This window comes from Dendrobates tinctorius, unplaced genomic scaffold (genome assembly GCF_039654945.1).
Source record: "Dendrobates tinctorius isolate UK_male_01 unplaced genomic scaffold, ASM3965494v1 ptg000362l, whole genome shotgun sequence".
In the NCBI taxonomy this organism is placed as follows: Eukaryota; Metazoa; Chordata; class Amphibia; order Anura; family Dendrobatidae; genus Dendrobates; species Dendrobates tinctorius.
The window spans coordinates 403,447-416,660 of record NW_027362028.1 but is presented as its reverse complement, the minus strand read 5'-3'; the positions used below and the strand labels follow the sequence as shown (position 1 = coordinate 416,660).

The following is a 13,214-nucleotide window of genomic DNA, read 5'->3' as shown; positions in this document are numbered from 1 at the left end:
CGTTCAAGTTAGATGGTTTCCTCTGGTGAACAGCGATCTTCACATCTGACCACAGATTCTCCATTGGGTTAAGGTTTGGGTTTTAACTAGGCCACTTCAGAACATTCACACATGTCTCCTTAAACCACTCGAGTGTGGCTTTAGCAGTATGCTTTGGGTCATTGTCTTTTTGGAAGATAAACCTCCATCCCAGTCTCAAATCACTGGCAGACTGAAGCAGGTTTTGCACGCATAATTTTCCCTGCTCCTGCTGCTGAAAAACATCCCCACAGCATGATGCTGCCAACACCACCACCATGTTTCACGGTGGGTGTGGTGCTCTTGGGGGTGATGAACTCTATTGGTTTGTTGTGGTACCATGCTCTTTCCATTTGATAATGGATTTGATGGTGCTTCGGGGGATCATTAGAGATTGGGAATTTTTTTTTATAACCCAACCCTGACTTGTACTTCTCAACAACTTTGTCCCTGACTTATTTGGAGATCTCCTTGGTCTTCATGGTGGTGTTTGGAGATCTCCTTGGTCTTCATGGTGGTGTTTGGAGATCTCCTTGGTCTTCATGGTGGTGTTTGGAGATCTCCTTGGTCTTCATGGTGGTGTTTGGAGATCTCCTTGACCTTCATGGTGGTGTTTGGAGATTTCCTTTGTCTTCATAGTGGTGTTTGGGGATCTCCTTGGCCTTCATTGTGTTTGGAGATCTCCTTGGTCTTCATGGTGGTGTTTGGAGATCTCCTTGACCTTCATGGTGGTGTTTGGAGATTTCCTTTGTCTTCATAGTGGTGTTTGGAGATCTCCTTGGCCTTCATAGTGTTGGAGATCTCCTTGGTGTTCATGGTGTTTGGAGATCTCCTTGGTATTCATGGTGGTGTTTGGAGATCTCCTTGGTCTTCATGGTGGTGGTTGGAGATCTCCTTGGTCTTCATGGTGGTGTTTGGAGATTTCCTTTGTCTTCATAGTGGTGTTTGGAGATCTCCTTGGCCTTCATAGTGTTTGGAGATCTCCTTGGTCTTCTTGGTGTTTGGAGATCTCCTTGGTATTCATGGTGGTGTTTGGAGATCTTCTTGACCTTCATGGTGATGTTTGGAGATTTCCTTTGTCTTCATAGTGGTGTTTGGAGATCTCCTTGGCCTTCATAGTGTTTGGAGATCTCCTTGGTCTTCTTGGTGTTTGGAGATCTCCTTGGTGGTCTTGGTGTTTGGAGATCTCCTTGGTATTCATGGTGGTGTTTGGAGATCTTCTTGACCTTCATGGTGATGTTTGGAGATTTCCTTTGTCTTCATAGTGGTGTTTGGAGATCTCCTTGGCCTTCATAGTGTTTGGAGATCTCCTTGGTCTTCTTGGTGTTTGGAGATCTCCTTGGTGGTCTTGGTGTTTGGAGATCTCCTTGGTATTCATGGTGGTGTTTGGAGATCTCCTTGACCTTCATGGTGGTGTTTGGAGATTTCCTTTGTCTTCATAGTGGTGTTCGGAGATCTCCTTGGCCTTCATAGTGTTTGGAGATCTCCTTAGTCTTCATGGTGGTGTTTGGTTAGTGGTGCCTCTTGTTAATGGTGTTGCAGCCTCTGTGGCCTTTCAGAGAAGGTAATGTGTATATACTGACAGAAATGTGACACTTCGATTGCACACACGTCACTAAACATGGGACTTATGAAGAGAATTACTAGCACCAGAAATTTTTAGGGACCTCAGAGCAAAAGGGTGAATACATATGCACATGCCAATTTTTAGTTATTTGATCCTTTAAATTAAATTTTTGCCTATATTTTCTCACTTCACCAACTTCCCATAAACCTTTTAGATCTGACGCATCACACACAAATCGGATTACAAAAATATTTTAACACAGGTTGTAATGTAATAAAATAGGTAAAAAGCCAAAGGGGTTAATATTTTTGCAAGCCACTCTGTGTCCTGGTTGTCTAGGGTAGATCAAGGAGCTGATACCTTCTGGTTTAGGATATCTGTGGTTGTATATATTGTATGTCCTGATGGTCTTGGGTATAATAAGAGGAGGTCTGTTAGTTTGCTCCCTTTCCCCAGCCTTATGTCCGGTCTCGATGTCCTGTATGACCAAAAGCTGAATGTGGAGACAGAGGGAAGCGTGCAGCTATGGGCGGCCTCACAGTTCTCTCCTGCCCAAAATGTAAGTGGCTGGTCTAGTAAAAGGGGATGCAGCACTGGTAGAGGGGGTCTGACTGCTGTGACCCATGGAGAGCATGAAAATATGTGGGTCCTTTGTACCCCTTCCCCCTAGGAAATGATCTGCGTGTGCATGACCACCTTTCCCTTAGACACTCTCTGTTCATACCAGCACGGGACCCCTATTTTTGCTGTCAGATCGCCCCCGATCATCCGTTTATCACCTTTCTCGTGGACTCTACGACCCCCCCCCCCCCGAGTGATGATGATCACTGTTGACTTGTGATGAATTTCTCACGTTCGCTCTGCTTCCTGTTGATCGCGGTTGTTTTTAGCCGTACATCACAGGTCCCGAGGCGTGGGCAGATTTAATTTCAACAAGACATTTAACCATCATTTACAAGAAAGCAGAAATAATCACTTTACCGCTACTTGCTTTCTGAGTCCTCATCTGAAAGTAAAAGTCCAGCCGATGTGGAGCCCTGCATCTCCTACAGAAATACACACAAAATATATATATAGAATATATTATTCTGCTACCTGCCGAACTCTTCCCTGTTTCTCGGGGAGGATCAGCTATGTTTTCCCTTTACTCCTGCTATCCTGGCTGCAGCAGGAGCCTCTCCCCTCAGGAAGCCCCGCCTTTTGATTAAGCCCCGCCTTCACAATTGTTCACCTTCCATAAAGTGAACAGAGGAGCAGGATACAGGATAGGTGTATGACCACTCCTGTATATGGTCAGCGTCTGGTATTGTAGGTGTAGATAGGAGCGCTGCTCCTGATGCAACCACTGATCACACAGGTGCAACATCCTGCTTTTCCCGTAAATCGTTTTACCATCTCTTTTTATGTTTTTGTTTTCTTCATGCTTTCCTTTCTCTTTCTCCCTCTCCAGCTTCTATGCAATGTTGGCCACAGCGAAGAAAAATTAGGTTTTACATACGAAGACATAATTATTTGGTAAGTGGGTCGGCTCTTTTGTGGGGGGGGGGAGGGGTTGGTTTTGCACAATTTATATAAAGTACAACTATTTCACCAAAATCCGGCGCCGGGTCACACTGGGCTCACATGACATTATGCCGCGTGAGCCCTGCAGAAAATCGGCAAGAGCCATTGAACTGATTCACTCTCGCTACTTCCGCTTGTCTGAGGGACGTGAGTGTGCTGCAAATAGCGCTCACTGACTGGCTGCAGGGCTGGCGCGGCATAATGTCATGTGAGCCCCGGGAGACCCAGCGCCTGTGTAGGATGTGAGTATCTGTTGTTGTTATTTTAGAAAGGGGAATACTTATTAAAAGAAAAAGGTAGTGGATAACACCTTAAATATCAGATTATGGATCATTTTCATGGTTTTATATCCATAGGATAACTGTGTCCTGCAGTGTTAGAAGTTTAAGAAAACGTGGTTCATTTCACCCTAAAACAGCCCCCCCCCCCTTTTGTCCAGCATCTAGTATTGCATGGCACTCCTTTTCAGGTGAATACCAGTGCAATACCAGACATGACCCATGGGGTAAAGTGGCGCTGTTTCTAAAGAAAGCTTCCATGTATTCCTAATTTTTTTTTTTTTTTTTTTGACCAGGCTTATGTTGAGAAGTCCAATTTTGCACAGAGTGGGGTGTGAATGACGCCTATGTTTAATAGATGATCATTTCCATGTCTTTATCTAATGGAAATCTGCATTTTCTTGTGTTTACACCTAAAGTTTGCGGTTAGCCTTGTTAAACGAAGCAAAAGAAGTGCGAGCGGCGGGACTGCGGGCTCTCCGCTATCTCATCCGAGACGCCAGTATTTTACAGAAGGTGCTAAAGTTAAAAGTAGATTACTTAATAGCCAGGTAAGTGCTTTCATTTGTCTTCTTTTTTATTATTATTATTTTATTAATATATTTATTATTAATTTATTAATATATTATTTATTATTATTAATATATTTAGTAAGTAGGTTAATTAACAGCCAGGTAATTGCTCTCATTTGTCGTCTTTTTTATTATTATTATTATTATTATTATTATTATTATTATTATCATTAATAATAATGTATTAGTTTATTATTAATAATGTATTATTAGTTTATTATTTTTTATTATTATTATTATTATTATTATTATTATTGTTGTCAGTTTTTAGGGTGTGTGCACACGGTGCGGATTTTGCTGCGGATCCGCAGCGGATTGGCCTCTGCGGATCCGCCGTAGATCCGCAAGCAAGGTACAGTACAATGTCAACCTATGGATTTTAAAAACCGCAGTGCACATGCTGCAGATTTTTCCGCAGTTTTAAATCCGCAGCATGTCAATTCTTTCTGCGGATTCCGCAGCGGTTTGACAAAAGGTCCATTGTACAGGTGTTAAAATGCAGGGGTAAACTGCAGGTCATTTTACCTGCGGTTTTACCTGCAAATCCACGCTGAAAAATCCGCAGCTGAATACGCACTGTGTGCACTCACCCTTAAAGTCAGAGGGGACATAAAGAGGGGAATAAGTCAGAGGGGGCATAAAGAGGGGAATGGGAAAACCCTGAAGTTTTTTTTTCCAAGCAACACAGATTATTAAACCATTTTAAAGACTATGAAAAATTAAGAAAATTCATGATTTACTTGGTTTTAACATTCGGCTGAGTTCCTGAGCTGCCACATGTGGTTATGCTCCACTCCTGACTTTCTTCTACAGTCCGTTCAAAGCACAGCGATATCCAGGTTTTCAGGGAGGGCTGAATGGTGATGTCATTAGGGGTGTGGCTAGTGATCTCACTATGGGTGTGGCCAGTGATCTTACTATGGGTGTGGCCAGTGATCCTCTGCAAGTTTACAGTGACTGGGGATTTGCACAGGTAGGGTGTGGACGTTGCAGGCTTATGGCTTTGGCCCAAGGGGATTGGGTCCTTGCTGAGTGCTAGATTACCTTATAATAAATGAATATAGCATAACACATTGCCCCCCTACAGTACACAGTGTCTGTGCATTGCCAATGTCACCCCCTTTAACGTTAGGGATGGCAGGGGAGCCAGAATTGGCGTAGTCAGTAATTTATGCCTCTTGTGACTTTATGAAAGTCTCAGGATGGTGCTTTATAGATGTTAGTGTGAGAGATGTGGCACAGATACAAATCTGCCTACCAAGAACAAATGAGAGACAGCAGGATGTACACAATAACAAGCCATAAGGATGGCTGAAGGAAAGCTAAAAAATAAAGGTCACAGGGGAGCATAGAAGCCAAAAACAGGGACATCCAGATTTTATTTTTTGTGCTCTGGAAACCTTATTAATGAAGAAAATTCATGGACGTGCAAGCTCAGAGAGAAAAACTATATCCACCAGTGCAGAATTAAGAAATGCTGAAGTACTGTACAAGGGAAGACCTAGGAAGAGAGGGGACGGGAGGTGGAAAAAATGGGAAAACGATCACCATCCATACCTATCATTGCAAGCCACTTCCTATGTAATCTGAGACCAGCAAGATGAAAGGGCAGAGACCCTAATTCCTGCGATTTATCACTTACTAGGCCATGTTTTGCAGTTTAAATTCAATCAGTGTGTTATCAGCAGGAGATTATCACTACAGAACTAAATGTCTTGTGCTACCTGGTCCAACCCCGACCCCATCACTGATTAGCAGCTTCTTGTGTCACGGTATAGTGTACACAGAAAGCTGCCAATCATAGGTGTTGGCGGGGTTATACACAGCTCAGCATTAGGAGCTTTGCTAGATCCTCAGCAGAGAAAACTGTTACTGCATCAGAACTGCTGCACCCAGGAAACTAAGTGATACATCACTGGAATAAGGGTCTCTGTCCCTACCTCATGCTGCAGTCAGATTGCAAAGCAAAAACCTGCTGTCAGATTCTCTTTAATAGTAAGCAGTTATAGATGGTTTGGATATTCCACCGTACGGCCAGGTCCGGTCTGCAGAATTTTACAGTCCGGATACAGGTAGCAATGTCCGGACTGTCCATGGCTCTCCTGACCCAACCTTACAGCCCTCATAGCCATATATGGTGCTGCAAGCTTTCAGTACATGAATACAGCACCAGAACCACCATCAGTACAGGAATACAGCACCAGAACCATAATCAGTACAGTAATACAGCACCAGAACCATCATCAGTACATGAATACAGCACCAGAACCATCAGTACATGAATACAGCATCAGAACCGCCATCAGTACAGGAATACAGCATCAGAACCGCCATCTGTACAGAATACAGCACCAGAACCGCCATCAGTACAGGAATACAGCACCAGAACCATCATCAGTACATGAATACAGCACCAGAACCACCATCAGTACATGAATACAGCACCAGAACCACCATCAGTACATGAATACAGCATCAGAACCGCCATCAGTACAGGAATACAGCACCAGAACCATCATCAGTACATGAATACAGCATCAGAACTGCCATCAGTACATGCATACAGCACCAGAACCACCATCAGTACATGAATGCAGCACCTGAACCATCATCAGTACATGAATACAGCACCAGAACCACCATCGGTACATGAATACAGCACCAGAACCATCATCATTACATGAATACAGCACCAGAACCATCATCATTACATGAATACAGCACCAGAACCATCATCATTACATGAATACAGCACCAGAACCGCCATCAGTACATGAATACAGCACCAGAACCATCATCAGTACATGAATACAGCACCAGAACCACCATCATTACATGAATACAGCACCAGAACCATCATCATTACATGAATACAGCACCAGAACTGGCATCAGTACATGAATACAGCACCAGAACCATCATCAGTACATGAATACAGCACCAGAACCATCATCAGTACATGAATACAGCACCAGAACCACCATCAGTACAGGAACACAGCACCAGAACCATCATCAGTACATGAATACAGCGCCAGAACCACCATCAGTACAGGAACACAGCACCAGAACCATCATCAGTACATGAATACAGCACCAGAACCATCATCAGTACATGAATACAGCACCAGAACCACCATCAGTACATGAATACAGCACCAGAACCACCATCAGTACAGGAATACAGCACCAGAACATCAGTACAGGAAAACAGCACCAGAACCACCATCAGTACAGGAATACAGCACCAGAACCACCATCAGTACAGGAATACAGCACCAGAACCACCATCAGTACAGGAATACAGCACCAGAACCACCATCAGTACAGGAATACAGCACCAGAACCATCATCAGTACATGAATACAATACCAGAACTACCAACAGAACATAAATGGCAGAGAGTCAGGAGACGCAAAGGGATTGTGGTTGTGCCTTACAACTCTCTATTTTCTATTTGCTGTACTTTTAGTGCAGGGTTTGTCCTCAATCTGTGATTAATCAGAAATTTGGGATTTTTTTTCAGGTGCATAGACATTCAGCAAAGTAATGAAGTCGAAAGGACGCAGGCGCTGCGGCTTGTCAGAAAGGTAAGTTAAGAACTTAAGCCCGGACTCCACGCTGTCATTACCGCAGTAGACACATGATGTCGTCTGCTGACCTCTTTCCAATAATCTGTGCATTCACTTCCTGCCGTATGACCTCTCCCAGTGAAATCCTTGTGATTGGGGGCATCACGTGATGGGAAGTCGCCGCACAGAAGGACAGAATGTTTTTTTGTTTGTTTATTTTTATCATCCCTGTAGCGGGTGAAATATTTCCACAACTGACGTTAGGAGATCTGGCGGGGGAAAGAAAAAAGTACAATTATTTTCAAGCAACGTTCTTGTTTGAAAATAAAGTACCCCCTGCTGTTTTGTGTACGCAGCTACTCATGACTCACGGGCTAGAAAAAGGGAGGGGCCACCAAATAGATGTGGCACCAAAAATGCCAGCAACCAGGAGAAAGTTTGCTGGGCTCTAGTTGGTGGTGACCACTGGACCACAGTCTTTTGATCATAGAGGGGACAAATGGAAAGTAATAAGACAACTGCGGGAGTTGACTACAGAGGGTTTGTAGTCTGTAACCATGGAGATGACGTATTATGTGCAATGCTTTTGATTTTATGGGAAATGCGGTTACAATAATATTTCTTGTGTGTCTTTTATTCCAGATGATAACTGTGAATGCTTCCTTATTCCCTAGTTCTTTAACTAATTCTTTAATAGCGGTTGGAAATGACGGCCTCCAGGAGCGGGACAGGATGGTGCGGGCGTGCATCGCCATTATATGTGAACTAGGTAATTTGTATCTCATCATGTATCTCTGTATACAGGGAGCTCCCTCTAGTGGTGGCTGCAGACAGGATCTTATCATGTATCTCTGTATACAGGGAGCTCCCCCTAGTGGTGACTGCAGACAGGATCTTATCATGTATCTCTGTATACAGGGAGCTCCCCCTAGTGGTGGCTGCAGACAGGATCTTATCATGTATCTCTGTATACTGGGAGCTCCCCCTTGTGGTGGCTGCAGACAGGATCTTACCATGTATCTCTGTATACAGGGAGCTCCCCCTAGTGGTGGCTGCAGACAGGATCTTATCATGTATCTCTGTATACAGGGAGCTCCCCCTAGTGGTGGCTGCAGACAGGATCTTACCATGTATCTCTGTATACAGGGAGCTCCCCCTAGTGGCGGCTGCAGACAGGATCTTATCATGTATCTCTGTATACAGGGAGTTCCTCCTAGTGGTGACTGCAGACAGGATCTTATCATGTATCTGTGTATACAGGGAGCTCCCCCTAGTGGTGACTGCATACAGAATCTTATCATGTATCTCTGTATACAGGGATCTCCCTCTAGTGGTGGCTGCAGACAGAATCTTATCATGTATCTCTGTATACAGGGAGCTCCCTCTAGTGGTGGCTGCAGACAGAATCTTATCATGTATCTCTGTATACAGGGAGCTCCCCCTAGTGGTGGCTGCAGACAGGATCTTATCATGTATCTCTGTATACAAGGAGCTCCCCCTAGTGGTGGCTGCAGACAGGATCTTATCATGTATCTGAATACAGGGAGCTCCCCTCTAGTGGTGGCTGCAGACAGGATCTTATCATGTATCTCTGTATACAGGGAGCTCCCCCTAGTGGTGGCTGCAGACAGGATCTTATCATGTATCTGTATACAGGGAGCTCCCCCTAGTGGTGACTGCAGACAGGATCTTATCATGTATCTCTGTATACAGGGAGCTCCCTCTAGTGGTGGCTGCAGACAGGATCTTATTATGTTTCTCTGTATACAGGGAGCTCCCCCTGGTTGTGGCTGCAAACAGGATCTTATCATGTATTTCTGTATACAGGGAGCTCCCCCTAGTGGTGGCTGTAGACAGGATCTTATCATGAATCTCTGTATACAGGGAGCTCCCCCTAGTGGTGGCTGCAGACAGGATCTTATCATGTTTCTTTGTATACAGGGAGCTCCTCCTAGTGGTGGCTGCAGACTCAATCTGTAACATTCTGTCTTCTAGTGTCTTTCTTTATGTCTTTGCTTATTTTGTGCTTTTTTTCCTTCTATTTTTCTCCCCATCAATGCAGCTCTTCAAAACCCAGAAGTTGTGGCGCTCAGAGGCGGTCTCAGTACTATCCTCAAAAATGTGATTGACTGCCAGCTTAGTCGAATAAATGAAGCTCTGATCACCACAATCCTGCACCTTCTCAATCATCCAAAGACACGGCAGTATGTGCGGGCCGACGTTGAATTAGAGGTACAGGACTCGTTAAGTCTGAGATGGGGAATGAGGATAAATAAATCGGACGATGCCGGAAACTAAAGGATTGTTCTAATCTTAACAGCTCGTTGCCTAGGAAATCGACCACCGCTTCCAGACAGCAGAGTGCGCTCAGCGCTGACCAGCTCTTTTCTGTTGAGCTTGTAAACTGTTCTGAAGCTGTCCAGGATTGCTGGAGTGTTCTGTTACCTCTGAATCCTGGCCAGATTCAGTGCAGTGCTTATTACATCAGCGGTGGTCGGTCTCCTAGGCAACGAGCTGTAAACATAATTGTTTATCTCAAGGACGATGCAAGTTTTAATGAGATGTAAATTGTAAAAATGTTTGATTTTACATGTACTATCTGATATTATCCAGCTGTGAGGTTGGGAATTGAACCCTTGAAGAGGGGCCGTGCTGATCTTGTCTGTTTTACCTGAGGTTAAGGTCTCTATCGCTGTCTTATACCTGCATCTCTCCTCTTTTATAGCAAATTTTGGCGCCGTACACGGATTTTCACTACAGGCATAATCCAGACACAGCTGAAGGGCAGCTAAAGTAAGTTTTTAGGCCACTGCGACCTCCTGACTCGGGGGGGGGCAGGAAAGTCGCTGTTCTCCAGGCCATCCATCGGCCCCAGACTGCCAGGCCTTGTTATTGTTTCCATCCTGGCGCCTCTCATTTGTGCCTCTAGACTACATTTCCTGAGAGGCACAATTGGATCTGTCCCACGTCTGAAACTCAGACACTTTTATTCACTCCATCTACAATGCACCTTCCTGAGACTATTACAAAGTCTCAAGATGGATGAATTGCTGCCTATGCCAGGCGGTCCGTGAAGCTGATGTGCAACCAGATCCGTGCACCTGGAATCCCTCTACACCGCCATCAAGAGCAAAGTGGAGCGACTTGTGAACCCTTATTGCCGAGAGACGCGGGATCTTCACCTCTAATTCCACCGTCTTGGCGCACGCCAGTGCACCCTAATAAAACTCTCTTTTGTACTGCTGCTAAAACGTAGATATTTTGGTGAAAAAATATATTTTAAAATGTTTTAAGTTTCCATATATAATGGTTAGGGGTTTCCATGGCTTGGAGTAAGTTCGCTTGATTGTCCCCAGTGAGCTGAACGTACAGCGAGAAGGACCGTCATTGACCCCGGCATGAGGAACGTGGCACACTGGCGTCTCGCACATCTCACACACGTGACGTTTTGTTGCAGGGCAGGCTTAACCTGTAGCTTTCTTCTTGCAGGGAAGACCGGGAAGCCAGATTCCAGGCGAGCAAACTCGGGATTGTCTCGGCGTTTCGATCGTGGGCAGGTTGGTGCCGGACATTAGAATGTGCAAAATCTTGCTGCTCTACTGCGTAACTGGTTGTAGAGACATACAAAAACACATATACACACAGTTAATGCTGTGCATTCAGAAACCTCCAGCGATCAGCTTTGATCTGGGAGGAAACCTAACAAGTGTTCAGTTTGCCTACAGCGACCCCAGAGGGGAACTAAGGTATTACACAGTTCATATCAATGGGTTGTGTGTGCATATTACAGGACAGGACGGGTCCTCCTGTAATTCAACTTTGACCAATGAGATGAGGGTCTGCCTAGTATCTCGGGTTGCGGTGCAGTAGGGGAGGACACTATAGACTGTGAATGAAGTAGGGACCTCGCTGGGTATTGCACCAGACTTGTCAATTTCGCACCGACACGAGTTGTTCTAGATCACAGTATCGCCAGCTATAGGGGGCACTAGTGAGATGACTACTCCTGACACAATGTGACATGTATCCCTCTGTAGGTATCATTAGCCTGTGTAAGCCTGGGAACTCCGGCATCCAGTCCCTGATTGGGGTCCTTTGTATACCAAACATGGAAATACGGGTAAGTGGCAGCCAAAAGCTTGATTGGAACCAAAGTAAACAGACGCTAAAAAAAATGCTGTAGAGTGATTTTATTTTTTTTTTTTTTACATTTTTTGTGCACTACGATATTTTATAATTATACCCAAAATACATCTACTTTGTTAGTCTAAGTAAAGGTTCGAGACTTAAAGGGGTATTCCCATCTCAAGATCCTATCCTAATATGTAGTAGGTGTAATCATAATAATATAAGCAAATACCTCCAGTTAGAAATGTAGTATAGTTCTTCTGATTCGCTATGTCACTTACTATGTTCAGGGCATTAGAGTAGCTTAGGTATCCATAGTTACGACCAATCATATAGTGACAATTGCTAGTAGTCATAACCGTGGATACCTAAGCTACTGCAATGCCCCAGCACATGGGGTAAGCGACATAGCGAATCAGAAGAACTATACTAGATTTTCATTAGGAGGTGTTTGCTAATATTGTTAATATTATACCTACTACATGTTGGGGATAGGTTCCTGGAGATGGGTATACCCCTCTAAAGCAATTGTCCCAAGCCCTTAAATGAGTAAAACTGCCTAATACCTGGGAGAACATGGAACTTTGGAGTTTACTTCTTGCTACGAATTATCTTCGTGTCCCCTTCACAAGAAATGGAGTTCTATATGGTTCAACTTGTCGCTTAGCTGCGGGAGCGAGGTGCCTGGCTGAACCTGTCAGTCTTCAGGAGACCACCGTCCCTCTGCAGATGCATCAGTCTGGTGGGGCCAGGATCGTTGCACTCTGAAGAAAAGACGATAACGGCCCCTTTAAAGAGTAGCTAAAGTTTTAGAAGTAGCGTTGATCTGAGGAGGTCCGTGTCTGGAGACCCCAACCGATCAGCCACGCTTGGCTATTCCCACAGAGCCGGTCGGTACGATCACGGCGATACCAGACTTTGTGATACACAGTTTCATGTTGTTTTTAGTGATTATTTTTTTTATATATTTTTTCCTTTTTTTTAAATTACACTTTTTTTTTTTTATCCCTGACTTTTGTCTTTGTTCCCTTGATGAATGTTGTGGAAATACAGATAATTATGTGTTGGTTTCATTGGCATTGAATGCCCTCATTCATTCTCGCCGACTCCCGTCACGCCCCCTTGGCGAGTGGCCATTGACTTGTCTTTTCTCTCTCCCATTGTTTCGCCTAGCGAGGTCTTCTCGAGGTACTGTATGAAATTTTTCGCTTCCCTCTTCCGGTGGTGACCAAGGACTTTATAGAGGCTCTCCTGAGTGTCGGTAAGTGGAGAATTATTTCCCATGATGCCTGTCGGCCGTTTTTTGTACGCACCTCCTGTGTAATTCTATGACTACAGAACACAAAGCCAACCTTCTGTAGATTAGCGCTGAGACAAGGAAGAGGTCAGCATAACCACGGTAGCTGTCAGGTCCTATGCCTGCCCCGCTGACAGCGATTACACCCCGACCTTCCTATACACATGGAGGCTTGTGTTCACCCTCTGCTCCTATGAGAGCAGAGGATCAGGCATAAAAA

General features: G+C 44.6%; 1 protein-coding gene across 3 annotated transcripts in view; it reads left to right on the top strand.

Moving 5' to 3' along the window:
- RICTOR (RPTOR independent companion of MTOR complex 2) overlaps window positions 1-13,214 on the top strand; it is a 92,266-nt gene that overhangs the window by 31,060 nt on the left and 47,992 nt on the right. For all 3 annotated transcript variants that reach the window (XM_073562643.1, XM_073562640.1, XM_073562642.1), the window contains exons 4-12: window positions 3,036-3,100; window positions 3,846-3,977; window positions 7,524-7,587; window positions 8,212-8,338; window positions 9,632-9,801; window positions 10,295-10,362; window positions 11,059-11,126; window positions 11,607-11,689; window positions 12,871-12,958. In XM_073562643.1, the coding sequence (XP_073418744.1) occupies window positions 3,036-3,100; window positions 3,846-3,977; window positions 7,524-7,587; window positions 8,212-8,338; window positions 9,632-9,801; window positions 10,295-10,362; window positions 11,059-11,126; window positions 11,607-11,689; window positions 12,871-12,958 (865 nt within the window). The remainder of the gene's footprint in view (window positions 1-3,035; window positions 3,101-3,845; window positions 3,978-7,523; window positions 7,588-8,211; window positions 8,339-9,631; window positions 9,802-10,294; window positions 10,363-11,058; window positions 11,127-11,606; window positions 11,690-12,870; window positions 12,959-13,214) is intronic.